A 16,161-nucleotide genomic window follows, 5' to 3' on the forward strand; every position below is an offset into this window, starting at 1 on the left:
GCCGGTGTGCACATGCAGCTCAAACCAGATAAGAACATATTAAACATGCAAATACTCATCCTGCATGCCCACATGACGGGAAGAAGCCTGGCCAAAAGTTTTTACCTAAACGTAACTCAATCCCATCGCCGAGCAACTAAATTAGCACACAGCAAAGACACGCTAACATGCTAACAAGCTCAAGGACATGTCATTATGAAAGACACTCCAGATTCTGTCCAGGATACCGTTGCTGTTTTGTGATCAACGTTGTGCCAGAGGCTATATCAACGCTGCTAATAGCGACTCCAATGTCTCTTGGCAGTTTGAGTTAATTCCAGTTGATTAATTTGCACATGGCCTTTCTCCCACATCGAAAACAGCCTATCTTCGGTATTGCATGTGACAAAATGCCCGTGTCTCTTACTGGTGGATGAATCCTGCTACTGCTCTCATCCTAAAGGCATTGGCCTTCAATACAGGTTTGAGCTGATCAAATAGACCAATGGGACTTCTTTGAATGGAAACATATATAGAGGTCTGATTATTTAAAAAAAAAACAAAGCCATCTGTAATTAGATGGGATTTATACTTATGTAGCATGTAACTTAAATCAAACTAGTTTTACTGTAACCTGAGAACATTTTCAATACCACAGATGTAACCCAAATGGCCACTTTGAAACCTCTCTAACGTTGGTCTGATTCATCAGTCTGTGGCAGACGACAACCTCAGGTTCTAAAAAGTGAAGCCTACATTCTCTCTACTGGCCATCAGGGGGCAACTCCTCTGGTCGCAAAAATTGACCAGACTTCTCACTTGATTTATTATCTCATCTAAGTTTATGGTCTCAATTGCTAGTTTTGAGTTTTCTCATTCACAGTAAATTATGGTCCATTTAGAGTCAAATAGACCATAAAGCAGGATATGCTTTAGGGCGGGGCTACCTGGTGATTGACAGGTTACTACCGCAGCCTTGATACTGTCTCTACCATGCTACCACTGCAATGAGATACTAAGATTACTTTAGCTGTAAAGTTGACCTTGAATTATGAAGCTCACTTTGTTCACAGCTTCACACCAGAAGCCAGATGGACCCAGAGCCAATAAGGGTGCTGCAGTCCAAATATGGTGACTTCTATTCACTGGTTGCAAAAATTCAAAGATGACGATAGCCAAAACTGCCGGTCCACAAACAAATGGGTGACATCATGATGACTGCATCCAATTCTCATATGGGCTGCAACTGCATAATTCAACAGTTATTTTTTTGTTTCTAGCTTTGTATTTATGTTTGGTTTTACTGTTGTGTTTTATTCTTATTATTTGTGCGTGCAAGGTGTCCTTGAGTGTCCTGAAAGGCTCCCATAAATAAAATGTTGTTGTTATATTATTAAGAGTGTACAGTTATGTTAGGCATAAGTGAAACTTTATTTACTTATACCCAGGAACATACTGCTGCTAACATAAATCTCACCAGTGTTACCTTTATTGTAATACCATTTCCATTATTCAAATAGACCTTGTAGTTGCAGAGATCCACTCTACTCATTTTGGGCATGTCATTTTGGAGCAGGGGCCTGAGCCAGAGGCCTGGTTTATTAAGGCAGACAGTGTCGTCAGGGCTGGTTTTACCTCCCAGACAGACCAACTGAGACTGATGACCCACGACCGAGGAGTCCAGCTTGGATGGAGCTGTCGAATAAATAATTAAATGGGCAGATAAAAGATGCTGTCCCTGACCGTGAGCACTATATTTAGTCACTGCTGCCTCTCTGCCTCCTGCTGCTACACTGTACAGTACAGCCCCCAGATCAGACTTCCAGGGAGCGGAGACATCAGCCCAGATCTATTCAAATCCTCAGCTGCTCTGCCTCCAGACGCTCTGTTGCTTCAGTTTGGGAGTGCATGGCAGGGAGGGGGGTGGGGTTGCTACAGCAAGCTACTGTCAGGCACAGAAAGGCAAGGGGTCGGGAGGTCACAGCGGATGAGAAAAGGTCGGAATGGCAAAGCCCACACCTCAAGACTGACCAGAGCCTAGACGGCTCCGGCTCCAACAACAACTGTATGTGAGGATGTGGGGTGGTCCAGTGCCACCAGACATCATGTGTTCATGATAACAGCTCAGTCTTTCATCTGACTGAATGTCCCCGATTGGGCACATGGAAATATTATGGTGACATTAAGGCATCAGTCTAATGAAGTGGGCCTATGTTATGCCTTCAGTGAATGAATGGAGTAAGATCTTCCCCCGGTCCCTTCTGCTCAGTGGAAATGAGTCCAGTTAGATGCTTCATTAACTGATCATAACCGTCTACTTGACCCAATTCATACAATTGGCAGAACAAGTTAATTTCTCTTCCAAGAATAGAATACATGCATTTAAGATTAAATGATATTCAAAGAGTTGAACAGAAATGGAAACAGAAAACTGTGCATCCTGATACAACATGATGAATTACAAACTATACGATGTAGTATACGATCAAAGAGATGCTTCAAAATTACAGCTGTACGTTTTCTTGTGTAGGAGACAGATGTTAGATGTCAAAATCTCCATTAAAACACCCCAGCTCCATTGAAAATAATGTTTGGACAACACAAACACACTCCTGGTTGTTTTTTCCTCAGTTCATTCTCTCCTTCCGGCTCCTCGACGTACATGGTGTACTCACTGCCTCCCACCTGCTCCTCGGGACAGGAAGAGGAAATGTGCATATTCAACTGACGTAAAGAGACGACAATACAATGGGAGAATCTCAAGCTGCTGTGTGGTGACTTCAATTCTTTGATTGCTGTAATTGCTTAATGTTTTGTTCATTTATTTTTCAATCTACATGTATATCCAGATGTGTGGTTCAAAAAGACAAAAGCAAAAACAGAGTGCAATAAAATGTTTACATCTGTTTAAGACAACAGCAATCAGATGTAAATGATCATAAAAGATGAAAGAAGATGAAAACATCGAGACCCACTGTACATACATTTAGCATTTGTGTGCTGATCACTTAGTTGTACTTATGTTTTAAACTGCAATGTTCTACTTTTATCTTACCTTATATTTATTTTTATTTATTTATTTATTTATTTATATTTTATATATATATATATATATATATATATATATATATATATATATATATATATATATAAATATATAAAATCACAATTTTCCTGTTTGTAAATGTTACTGTAAATGAACTACAGCTCACAAGTCATCTGTTAATCCATCATGCCTAACCTTGTTTCTGACATGAAAAGAGTCAGATAGAGAACGACAGCATTCCATCAAACCTGCATATTTACTCGACTTAAAAACAGCCTGCTGAAATCTACGTTATCGCAGTGTCAAATACGTCATTCTGAGTTCTTGTGAACTTCAAGATCCCAAAGAGGCGGAGACATATTTACCAGAAGTACAGCTGATAGACACATATTTCTGTGGGGTATTTAAACTTTATTGGCAGCCATGTGTTAGCACGCAGGAGTCGGTCTTATCGTCCTGCAGCCGCTGGGCCCGGCGATTAGCAGGTTATCTCCCATCCTGCACTGGAGGCTCAGCCCTGAGCTGAGACAGGAAGGAAGGCCGGGGCAGTGACTCAGTGGCTCCAGGCCACATAGCAGCATAACGCGAGAGATAGACCCATGGTCCGCCAAGCCATTCTGGAAAAACACACAGGGTCCCACAGACATGACCAGCATATCAAACACATCCCGAAGAATGAGGAGGGGAGGTGGGGGCTCCGGAGAGGGAGACGGGAGCCACTGTTTACTGGGGCTCCCTCCTAAGCCCTCCGCGTGAGACCACTGGTTGGTTTGGCCCTCGTCTCTTTTCCTGCATCCTCTCATCCTGCATGTGAGGCCGCGGCGTTACAAAAGCGATTCCTGTCAGTATCGCTTGATCAATTTCTGCTGATCCTGCCAGGCTGCACTGTTTGCATCATACTTTCCAGATTCAAACAGAGGGGATTTCACAGACATCAAAGTTTTTGGGGTAGCGAGTGGCTGATTGCTTTTGAAACTAGTTTTGCTAAACAAACACCACGAGGGGGAGCTTCAGCTTTCACTTGCCCGATTTCTGTCTAAATAAAACAATACAGGTCAACTCAGTTTATACGAATCCTTCAGGCCACAAATCTGATAGTTGCAATGCCAAACGCCTGCAGATCAGAGCCAGGCAAGCGCCCAGCCTTCATCCAAACCGATGCCAGGACTCGCTTTCATCTTCTACGTATCTACCTCCTTCCCAGAGCCCTTCACTGGGTTAAACACTGATAAAGAGATTGATCTAATTTCACTTCGAGGTTATTACCATATGGCCGTATGCTTTTGTTGACGTATATGATTGAATAAAACACAGCCATCACCGGACTGCCGAGAGCTTCTTGGCCAATGTCCCCTTTGGCTTTCAGTGAAATCAACCTGCTCCTGTCCGGCAGGCCCCCTCAGCACCTCACACCTCTTCACTCACGCTAAATCAACAATCACACCTTTTTGTTTAAAACTCCTTAAGTCATTTTTGCTAGACAACTCCCCGAGCGTCATTTCTCGGCGATACATAGTCGATCGCGCTGAGGACAATGTGGGATTTCTGTCTTAGCAAAGTGAAAAATACACAATGGGATGGTCTAACAATTAGCTGGAGATGTTTGGCTCCTTCCTGACAGAACACAGATGGCCCACAAGCACTCATCTGCATGCAGGATTGGACCTGTCCCAGTCATTCAGGGCGAAAAGCTCATTTTTCCTCATCACACTGACAATTCACTGAGGTGTGAATACTTAGCAATATTCCATATCAGACAACAACACAACATGAAGTGCTACAGGGATTTGTCACATCCTCCTCTTATTAACCAGCATCATTAGTTAGTTAGTTCAAAACGCAGCTGCCTCCTGTCCAATAAAAATAAATTTACATTCAAACTGTGGCAGAACAAAGGCTTTCTGTATGCCGTAAACCGCAATGACGTTGGGGACGGCGGCGGCGGCTGTCAGATGAATACAGAAACCACTGGAACCGTCAAAACTGAGCCACTCGCATTGTGTTCATCTTTTCTTAACCGGCCTAGAAGATTTCCACCCTAGATTTATTCTGTAACCACCAGGAATGCCACAGAGACAAACATATCCAAAGTCACATTCATCCAGCCTCGGACTCTCTCACCGCTGTGCCTGGAACAGCTTGCTGTGATGAAGAGGTTGTTTACAAGTAAATGTGACTTATACATGGCCACCTTCTTTGCTCCCAGAATACTAATGATTTGAATGAAAAAAAAAATGGTTTGGTATGAAACTCAATCATAACTTCCCAGACAAGGTGACGTTTGTGTCAGAGTGAAGAATCAGCGCTCTAATGGGTCTGCCGCGCCGCTGAGTGAGAAATAACTTGTAAATTTCACTACTGCAATTACAATAATCAGCTATTTTCAGCCTCCCCCAGGGAGCGATTAAACCACCACTGTTGCGTTGTGGGTAAACAACCGACACTGCAGCATCCAGCAGGCAAGCATGGGAGATTGAGATTGATAAGCAGCTCGAGCTCAGTCGGTTGCTTCGTCTTCTCATGGGTTGTGATGTAATGTTGGGTCAATGTGTGTTGTAGGACTCAGAGTCTAATTCGGCAGCAGCTATTTGCCCACTGGCTCGGCACATCTCCATGGAGGCTGAAACCTCAGAAGGACAAATATCATGTCCAGGTATGGGACCATATGAAAACTTGATGTCACCATCATCCAGATAATCATCAATTGAGGCTTAAAACTCTTAAAGTCACAGTAAAACTTACTGGTATCACTTTAGATTTTGTTAAGAATTTTTTTTATTACAGACAAACTTTGTTAGTGAACATCCTTTTTAGTGATAACAATCAAATACTCTTGAGTAAGATGGTCATAAATCATAACTCCTTGCATAAATAAAGAATGAATTAATTAAACTTATACTATAACTATACACTATAATTACATTACATTTAAATAAGTTTTGTATCCTGTGTTCTATTTTTCACTTCTCTACCATGATATCTATGACATTTACAATTATCCTTGCGATAAAACCCTCCCATCCTTAATCACGTCTTTAGTGTTTTTTTAAGGCCTCCTCGCTGGCGACAGTCGAGGCAGGAGGCTTTGTGTTTTCAGGATGTCCATCCATCCGCTACATTATCACGAATACGATATCTCTGCGACGCCTGGAGGAAATTTCTTCAAATTTGGCACAAACATCCACTTTGACAGGAGGGACTGATTCGATTTTGGTAGTCAAAGGTCACTGTGACCTCACAGAAAACGTTTTAGGCCATAACTCAAGGGAGAAATCATTTGCTAAGTATGACAATTTCCCACAAATGAATAACAGGAAAAACAAAAAAGTGATGGGTTTTTTTTTATTCCGTGAATTTCTTTGGAATCACTGTCTTTTTTTCCCTTCAGCATTCCATGCCTCTCACATTTGACAGTAATTGATAGAATGACATCTGCCCCCTCATGATAAGCTTCATGGGAGTTTAGGACACACCACCAAGCTGCACTGACACTCTCAATTCTGCTTTAATGAACAATGGAGTGACATGAGTATGGACACATAGTTATTTCCCTACTACTGCTTATTCTTCAAAGAGGTTGTTTGTGCACTTCAACCACACACAGTAAAAGTTATTTTTCACTGACCAGCCCGGCAGACTCATTACAGCTCTCATTTTCCACTCTGACCCAGCGCTGCCTCGGCTGGGAAGTTTACAACATTAATGTTGCATCCAACAATAAAATGACATGTTAACATTTTGTGGTCGGTTGAACTGTTGAACGTCAACGGCACTTCTGTTGGAGTTCATTGTGGGAAAGCACAGAAACCATGTGGGCTTTTACATTGTTATTCCCACACACCTTGACCGCAGTTCCTGTCCACCTCACCAGACTTATTGATTCATAAACGCAATTTCCTCTCTACATTTATTAATGAAGCCTCAAATGCAAGGATATAATGTTGTAACTCAGTACGCAATATAAAAGTTTAATTCCCATGTTTAGTTAGTCAGATACAAAAATACTGCTGCTGTGGTGAAGCATAAACTACCCCAAAAGATTTATTTTTTTAATAATTGTTCAGAAGAATTAGTCAGAAATTAAGTCAACACACAAATAACGTCTTCTTCGATCTCATCTAAAGCAGATTACAAAGTGCAGCAAACATGTGTGTTGCTATGGTACCTGAATTTATCTTAGTACACAGGATATGGCTCTGCTCTCTGGTTGTTTTTCATGATACAACATCTAGGCTACACTTAAAGGGACAGTTCAGGAACTATTTTCCATCAACCATATTTCCTTCCTTAAAATGCTCACATCAAGGTCTGTGGATTTTCTTGAGTAACCGGGTCAGGATTTCTTGAGTTTTATCAGATGTATTATTGTGATGTTCTGATTGCCACAAAGTTCCATTATACTAGAGAGAAGGCGGACATCTCCGAAAGGCAACTCAGACTCACACTATCTATGGATTAATAGCACAACAGGAAAGGATGTGTTTTGGGGGGATTTGGGGGTTAACTGCCCCTGTAATATTCAATTAATCTCTACTCCAAGACCACAATCAACACTCTTGGCTTCTGCCATTGAATGTAAACTCAGAAAATCTCTGTGTCAACATTTGATAAACAAATCAACTCCTTTGTCAGCACCAGATTAGATCACTTGCAAAATCATTCCTGTCTGTTAAGGATTTGTTGGGACCACAGTTCACGCTTTTATTTCTCCTTATCTCGCCTATTGCAAATTCAGACGGGCTCACAAAGCAGCAGCGAAACTCCTTACTGGTACCAGGAAGAGAGTCGTACTGGCCTGTGAAGTAGAGAATTGATTTTAAGATTAATTTAATGTTTTTAAGTATGGACTGTCACCATGTTATCTCTCTGAACTCCTCATCCCCTACTCCACTTCCAGACCCTCACATCTGCTGACCAATCACTTTTCATTCAATGCCCCCCCATTTCTTCTCTTTGGGGTCTTATAGAAAAAATTATTATTATTATAACGTATTGATCATTTTAATTACGTGTGTGTTCTAATTTTATTGAAATCATCAGGAAAATTACTTATCTTTCTGCAAAGCACGTTGGTGAAGGTAACGTTAAATGTGCTCTATTAATAAACTGACTTGACTTAGTCCTGGCATGCTGTCATGACTGTAAGTATAACATGATATGGGGACCTAAACTAACTCAATCGAATTAGGGTTCACACACACACACACACACACACACACACACACACACACACACACACACACACACACACACACACACACACACACACATATATATATGGTCTCTAAAAATATGATCAGATCAGGGGGAGCTTCCTTTCATCTCGAAATGTGAATGTGTGAATGTGAAATGTGCAATACAGCCTACTTTAGTGACCTACTTCGTTATTTAGTAATATTTACTCAGTCAGCAGTGATTGCGAGTATTAATACACATATAGATAAATGCAGTCACACCCACCCACCGGTTTCCCCGGCACAGTCAGCTTCCTGAAATAACAGAAAGGTTTTTCCGACCGCACCACGCTCCGGTTGCATGCCCCCGGCATCTGCAGGCCGGTATCAGGTGCGGCTCCATCATTCGCTGCGGGGCTCCGGGGGGGGGGCGGAGCCAGCCGAGCCGGGTCACACCCCCTGCACTATAGCGCTGCGCTGGCTACTCGCCGTAGAAAAAACCATCCCAAGGAGCGCGCAGCCCGGCCGTCACCGCACACTGCTACAAAAACATGATCCCGAGGAGAGCGCTTCAACACTTGAGACAACACTCCCACTGCGAATAACCCCACCGAAATCACAGAGTCCGCTCCTCCTCAAACTAGTTCCCTCTACATTCTCCCCCTCTCTCTTCTCTGTTTCTGCGCTGGATCTTTCGTGCCAGAAGATGTGTGTGGAGAGCGATGGATGTGAGCTCGAGGGCTGCAGCAGTTCGGATGAGGTGCGCACGCTGTCGGGCAGCATGAGTCCCGCGCTGAAATCCGACCCGGACCTCCACCCGTGCAAACCGGGCCAGAAATTCCGCGCCGCGCTGCTCAGATGCCGCTCACCGGCCGCCGCCGCCGGGATCCTCAGCTTTGGGAACGTCCTCAATTATATGGATAGATACACCGTTGGAGGTAAGAGACCACACTCCTCCTTCTCCTTCTGCCAGAGCTGTGTTTTTGTCCACCTGCGTATCCCCAGTAAACGCCACAGAGCGGCTTTCTGAGTGATTACATGCGCTAATTGCCTGCGAGCTGCCCCAGCGCACCTCCGCGCAGGCGGGCGGAACAATGGGCTTTACCCGAGCGCAGCGGACAATCTGCTGAAAGCACAAGGCTGTTAGGTGTTTGACTGTGTGTGCTGAGGTGGAATCAAGGTGGCTTCCATATCACTCCAGAAAATGCTCTCCTGTATAATATTGTTTTTTTACACACGGGGCTGCGAGATAATTGCAGATCGATCAATTAAGGCGATCAAGTCCGCATCCAGGAACCTGACCGCATGCTTTTTGCACCGCGCGCTCATCTGTCAGACAGCCTCAGACACACACACACACACACACACACACACACACACACACACACACACACACACACACACACACACACACACACACGCAGTATCACTATGAAGATAGTACATATACTTTGTATTTTGTGCAGCACTGTGTGATGCCATGTAGTATTCATGCCCCTCCTGATCCACACCATCATCTATTAAAACTGAACACGGTGTACAGATGGAAATTAAGCTTCTCTCTTCCAGTGTGGCACAGTGAGAAATGTTGGAGCTGATAGATTAATTGATTGTTACCAAAATTACCAATTATTTATGTTAAAGTCAAGAGTTCACTGAGATAAAGGGCAGATTGTGAAAAGCAAAATCTGTTCCTGAAAAAATATATTCAGTAAAAGGCCATGCAGAGTCTAACTGTTAAAATAGTCCAGTTTTTAGTCTCACACCTCACACTAGAAATGTATTTGATTTCAGTTAAATGTTATAGATTCCTAATGAAGCAAGAATTGTGTCAGATATTGTTAGAGTTCACGTCAAAAAGTGTTGCAGCAGACCAGGTCGACATTTCAGCCTCACCTTGTAGTTTCACCTGTATTTGGTTTCAACATGACTTATCAAGGCTTGGACATCGGACTGTGGCTCTGAAGGGGTTAACATTATTGCTGCAGCATGGAGAATGGAGGGAAGCTGTTCATGGGGGACAGTGGGCTCTTCTGTACAAAGAGATCTCCTCCTGGTTAAAGTGCAAGTTTCTATTGATTCGACTGATGTGCTTAAGTCACACAACAGAAGGCCGCTTGGAAAGCTTGTCAGCCAGTATTTGCTATAAATCATATCATTTTTTTGACATTCAGTCATGTGAAATTGCTAAATGAGGGGGGAAATGGTGTAATTTCACTGTTTAGCCCCACTGGCAAAAAAATGAGGAGTGGCTTATTCAAACAGAACAATGCGTATGCTTTAAGGAGCAACATGCCTTACAGCTCATCATCCCGAGGGCTTCACGGTCCGGACTGTAACGAGTAACATACAAACCCTTGGGCGCTTGAATGATAATGGTGGCGAGAGGGCTTTGGCTGCTCGACCTCCAGCCAAGAATGTGTTGATGTGGCAGATCTAATCTCAGCATCTTCAAGCACCACTCGGCCACGGCAGATCGCTCGCACAGCCACATCCTCGTCCTCGGTCATGGATGCGCCTGTCTCCCTCTACAGCAGCGATTTGTACTACCGTCTCCTCCTAACACCTCCTCTTGCTTTGATCAGAGGAATCCCCTCATTAAGGGAGCTCAACTCCATTCCCCTCCATCCCCTCCATCAATCATGAGCCTGTTTGTCTCTGCTCTTTATATTTCACCAATTAACTGCACGGCAGAAAATCCCCTTGCAAAGCCGTTAACTTTGGTGGATTTCCGGGCGCTTGCTGTGCTGTGACAGGAGGACGAGATGAGGAGAAAGTGTAAAAAAGGGTGGAGGGAGGGAGCGCTGGATGATGGTGTTGGGGAGGGGAGGGTGGTTGCAGCAGCCTGGGCTAACCCTCATGGGGTGCAGAGGGAGAGGGGTCCCTATCTCCTTCCCATCCCTGCCACCTGAACGCCACTGGACTGTTTTTGCATTATGCATGGGCAGCATGTGCGTCGGACACTTGCAGAAAGAGTGCCGGCAACCATGTGTATCCAACTCAACTAATACATGCAGCATGAGCTGATCCGCTCTCCTTCTTCCTCTCTGCAAGCCTTTCTCTCCTCTCTAGTAGAGGAGAGACGTGTGTGAGCTACATTGCAGTAGTAATTAGGTGGTGCATCTCGGTAGCATAGAGCCTTTTCTCCATGTGTGTGTGTGTGTGTGTGTGTGTGTGTGTGTGTTGTGGGGTATGATAACTGAATATTATAGCACCATTGTGCTGGTTGATTAGATATCATGGGGGATTATTGCTGGTTGTAAATAAGACATTTAGCTTAATTGTTTGACTGTAATATCTGAGTGTATTGCGTTGTTCTAAATGGCATTAAAGTCGAACAGAAATGAATATATTAACCGTTTAAGACCACATCCATGGTCATAATGCAGATAAAATTACAAAGAAAAAAAATCGATTTGGCTTATTTGAACTGAAAAAAAATGTCTTCAACAAATATGGCTTACATCAGCTAGAACCAACCGATTTCAACCAATAATATCACGACATCCATCCATCAATCATCTGCGACTTCGGCTCAGCACAGAAGGTTGTGCGCTAATCTTTTCAACGATCAAATCAAATTCCTCCCAATGTTAAGTCCCGCCCGTCCATCCTGTTTCACTCAGAAAAACGCCACAGGACGGAATACTCTAGAGATGCCGTTTCACCTCGACTTTAAGTCTCAATTTGTCTGCTTTCCATTTCCACCTCCTCGAACACGATCCCTCCATCTCTTCCTCTGCTTTCTAATTACTCTTGCTTTGTGCTTCTCCAGCTTTCTTGTTCTCTTTCTTCAGCAGCAGGTACCCAAAGAGCGTCCCAACTCATAGATCTTAATGTCAATTAAACAAGCATGAGAGCACAGCCACAGAAAGCACATAGACCCAGCAGAAAGGACTCTCCCCACCATTTCAAGAGGGGCTGAATAAGAGAGGGGAGCTGCGAGGGGAGGGGCGGGCTGCTGCAGTGGCAGGCAGTCAGAGGGAAGTGGACGCAGAATGCAGGCTGAGCCCGAGCCCGAGCGATGCCGTTCTCCCCCCGCAACGTCAAAAGGTCTTTGTACCAACAGCCATTACTGTAGTGTGTGTGCATCACTAAAGCATTGTCACAGAGACAGAGGGCGACCATTCCAGACACCGGGGCTATTCTGCTCCGCAACAATGATGGGAAAATTGCACCCGTCGATGCACGGCGGCAGCGTGAAAGACTCGGATCCTTCTGTTAATCCCCAGTGTCAGAGGTGAAGCCACACACACACGTTTAACAAGAAAAACACCACATTTATGATTCCACTTCTCTCAGATGATGGTGAGAAGCACCAAAGAAGAGAGGAGTCATAACGTCTTTTTGATTTTTATGAGACGTTGTTTATTTCTGGATTCGATAGATGCACCGCCAACATGTTTTTACAAGATGTGGAATAAGTAAGGCCACCAGTCTGCGAGGAGGGACGGCTTCAGAACAAAGTCATTGTGTGAGACTTAAGCTGCAGCGTATTGGAGACGTATTTAGATCTTGGCACTAAAATGAGTGAAAAGCAAACTCAAAATTAATTGTGTTGTCCTTCAGATTTATAACAGGGGGGGTTTAGCTCAGGAGGTAGAGCGTTCGGCTGGCAACCGCAAGATTGCTGGTTCGATCCTCGGCTCCTCCTAGCTGAGTGCCTGGTGTCCCTGAGCAAGACACCTCACCCCAATTGCTCCTGACGAGCTGGCTGTCGCCCTGCGTGGTTGACTCCGCCGTCAGTGTGTGAATGTGTGTGTGAATGGGTGAGTGACAGTCATTCCTGTAAAGCGCTTTGGAGAAAAGCGCTATATAAATGAGGCCATTTACCATTTGCCATTTATAACAGTGAGTCACTTTCAGTCTGGAAATAAAATTTACTGCGATGTTAGCGCCCCTTTAAAATGATTTTTTTGCACTTGAATTGGTGTAGAAACAGTGATCTGGATTGTGTAAGTCCCACTTAGTGGCCAAATCCAAGTGTGAAGAAAGACAGCCGTCTTGCTACAAACTCAAAGTTGGGCTTTAGGCTCAGCTGTTCACCTGACCTGGAGTGCTCCTTCAGGAGCCTGTGCTCGTTTTTACGACGGTCCGTGAAGCAGACGCCTGAGAATTGTGTGTCTGGGACATTTTCAGGGTGTCCTGATGAGGACGATGCTTATCAGAGTAGCAGTTTGCAGGAAAATGAGATGGAGATCGGGCCGTGTGAGAGATTGGAGTGGAGGTCATAGCGGAGTGGGATGAGTTACGACGCTCCGGTTGGGTCTCTTGCTTCTGCAGCCAATAAAACCACAGCTACTTATATCCCATTCGCTTTTTTAGAGTGCATAGGCGCTCTGAGATTCGGAGGGTCACCGTGTTTAATTTAATTTGAGGTGGCTTTGAAACCTTAAATCCCGATGTTGGTCTCTCTGTAGCCCCACAGCAGACAGTCCAAGCTCCTCGACAGCTTATCATAAAGAGGGGATTAAGCGTTTCTTCAGAGAATATGAGGATATGTGAGGCAGACACTCGGCACTTTAAGTTATTTGCTTCTTGGTAAGTCAGTAAACCCTGACGTGTGTCAACTCCAGCCAACCCCCCTCGCGTGTGCACCCCTGTGGGGGGTGGGGGGTACTGACTGCAGCCTAATCTGTGGTGAACAGAAATGTTGCGGGGCTGCAGATTAGTGCCTCATCCAGGTCCAACCTCCAACTGCGTTGTCTCAGTCAAGCTGTCATTCCAGGAATCCCCCAAAAAAGGGTGTCTCTTCCCATTGGACAAGTGCAGGACCATTGCATGTGTACTTTTGGCATCTTGCATTTAGACACAGATGACCGCGTGGTAATAATCCTCTTAACAGAGCTCTCTAAGAAAGATGTAGCGACCCGTCCAGTCTGACAGGCTATGCAGATTAATTCCTGACAGCTTTGTCCAGCTCCTTTGTGGCTCCTCATTATCACCGGCCACATAAAGCCAATCTTCGCCATTAGCATTTCCTCATAAAGCAATCACGGGGGAAATGCAGAGCTTCTACATGTTTTCCTGTCAACACGACGTAAAGTGTCATTTTTTGGGGTGGAAGTGCTCCGAGTTGAAGACTTTCAGTTCCACAGAGGCTTGAAAAGAAGAGAAGTGAAGCTGATGGAGATGTCTGGCAGGGGACATTTAGGAATAAAGCAAATTTCAAGCCGATAGAAAAGCAGAAAAAGGTGTCCCCAAGTGTTGAGTGTCTCTCCGCCACTTTTTATAGCTGCTGGTAGAAACATGTCACCGCAGATCTTCTCAGTAACATGAAGTGCTGCAGCGGAACACGTCAGGAGTAGACATACAGGAGGTGTCTCTGCACTATTAAAGGTGCTGTGTGGGCCACGCTCCAGTTGCTTTGGGGTTTAGCCGTTGGTTGTCTCACCCCTCACTCTTCTCCCTGTCTCCCCCCTCCTCGCTTAAAAGCACTCACATTAAAAGTCCCCAAACAACAGCAGAGCCATTAAAAAGATGGAAAAGCCTCAAGTCATTTTCTTTATGGGCTTGCTGCGTCTTTCTTTCTCTGGTTTCTTCCTTGTAATGTTGAGCTGTTTCGAATTAGACCGCCGGCAACTTAATGACACGCCTCTCTGAACGACGTCGTCACTCCTGCACCGGCCCGTTTCCACGTCTTTTTAAAATATTTGATTTCACTGTTGACAGCAAAATATTGACGCTATTCAACAGATGTTAAATGGAGTCATAAAAACTACATGATATCCTACCGAGTGGACTTTTCCAGACTGGTTTCCCACAGATATCCCACTAAGCTCTTTATGTCTATATCCTGCCGTGCCATTCCCACTGCTGTGAGAAAACAGCCTGTGTGTTCTTTAGACTCTGATTTAGCCGACGTCTGTAATAGTAACCGGTGGAATTAGAGTTTCTTCCTCCGCCAGACAGTGCAGGCCCTTTCATGTGGCCACTCTGAGATCTTACCATCGTGCAGACGTACTTCCCTCGCAGCGGCGTTCACCCCTGTGACCCCGCGGCTTCACGGCTCTGCTGATGGTCACTTTGTTGTGACTCTTCCCCTCCGACAGTTGTTATTTTGGCATCGCCCCAACCTTGCATCCGACATCACTCATCACAGCTATGAGGCCATTACATGTGTTGCATTCTGGAGAGGGTATTTTTACTCTGCCCATGCTATAGACCAGAGGTTTGAGCTGCAGGGGGAGACGTGAGGTGAGACTGCTGCGTGAGGTGAGACTGCTGCGTGAGGTGAGACTGCTGCGTTGACCGAAGTTTGCGAAGTCCCGCCCTTCAAATGCAGCCAATCATAGCTTAGTTCGTGTTTCAGATTTTCTTCATTTTCAAGCTGGTTTTGTGAATTTCCAACCCAGTCTCACGGCAGTTTGTCAAATAGTCAGAAGATCTACTGATTCTAGTTAAACTATGCCAATGAAAAGTCAATTAGGATCCTTTTTTGTTGTGGACACACAAATTAAACACATAGGCATGATGATTCAACGGTCAGAGCTAGTAACTTAGTATTAAATACCTGTTAAATATTGACCCTACGCTAAGCTTTTGGGGCTTATAGGGTCAATAAATGTACTCTAAACCCCTTGTGCCTGTTTGCTGCACTTAACACCTGACATCATCCCCTTGTCTGAGTCATAATTCATTCAGTTGGTAGTGGTCTCAATCCCGTGGGTCAGGCTTTGAAAACCCCTGTTATAGAGAACAAAGCCATACCTCATGCTTTCAACACATTCTGACATCAGGCATCCGAGTGATTCTTTCAACAAACAGTTTTCTTATCATCTAACTTCTTAACTGGTCCTTATCGTTTAACTTCCAGTAGCTTGACGAGTCAACTTGTAAAAGAAAGCGCTGCTTGCTCAAGCTGTTGACCTTTGACACGTGAGGGTGAGTGGTAGCCTGATAATCACTGACCTCCCCTTTGTCACCAGAGGAGTGTGTGTGGACGAAAGGACAGGGCGCTGG

The 16,161-nt window shown here is 44.6% G+C and overlaps 1 protein-coding gene across 2 annotated transcripts in view; it reads left to right on the forward strand.

Moving 5' to 3' along the window:
* Positions 1–8,545: 8,545 nt before the first annotated feature.
* The window catches only part of spns2 (SPNS lysolipid transporter 2, sphingosine-1-phosphate), a 64,307-nt gene continuing 56,691 nt past the window's right edge, over positions 8,546–16,161 (forward strand). For both annotated transcript variants that reach the window (XM_084028936.1, XM_084028935.1), the window contains exon 1: positions 8,546–9,137. In XM_084028936.1, coding sequence (XP_083885062.1) covers positions 8,561–9,137 — 577 coding nt within the window. In that variant the 5' untranslated portion in view covers positions 8,546–8,560. The remainder of the gene's footprint in view (positions 9,138–16,161) is intronic.

The sequence above is a fragment of the Eutrigla gurnardus genome, assembly GCF_963514095.1.
Source record: "Eutrigla gurnardus genome assembly, chromosome: 15".
NCBI classification, from domain to species: domain Eukaryota; kingdom Metazoa; phylum Chordata; class Actinopteri; order Perciformes; family Triglidae; genus Eutrigla; species Eutrigla gurnardus.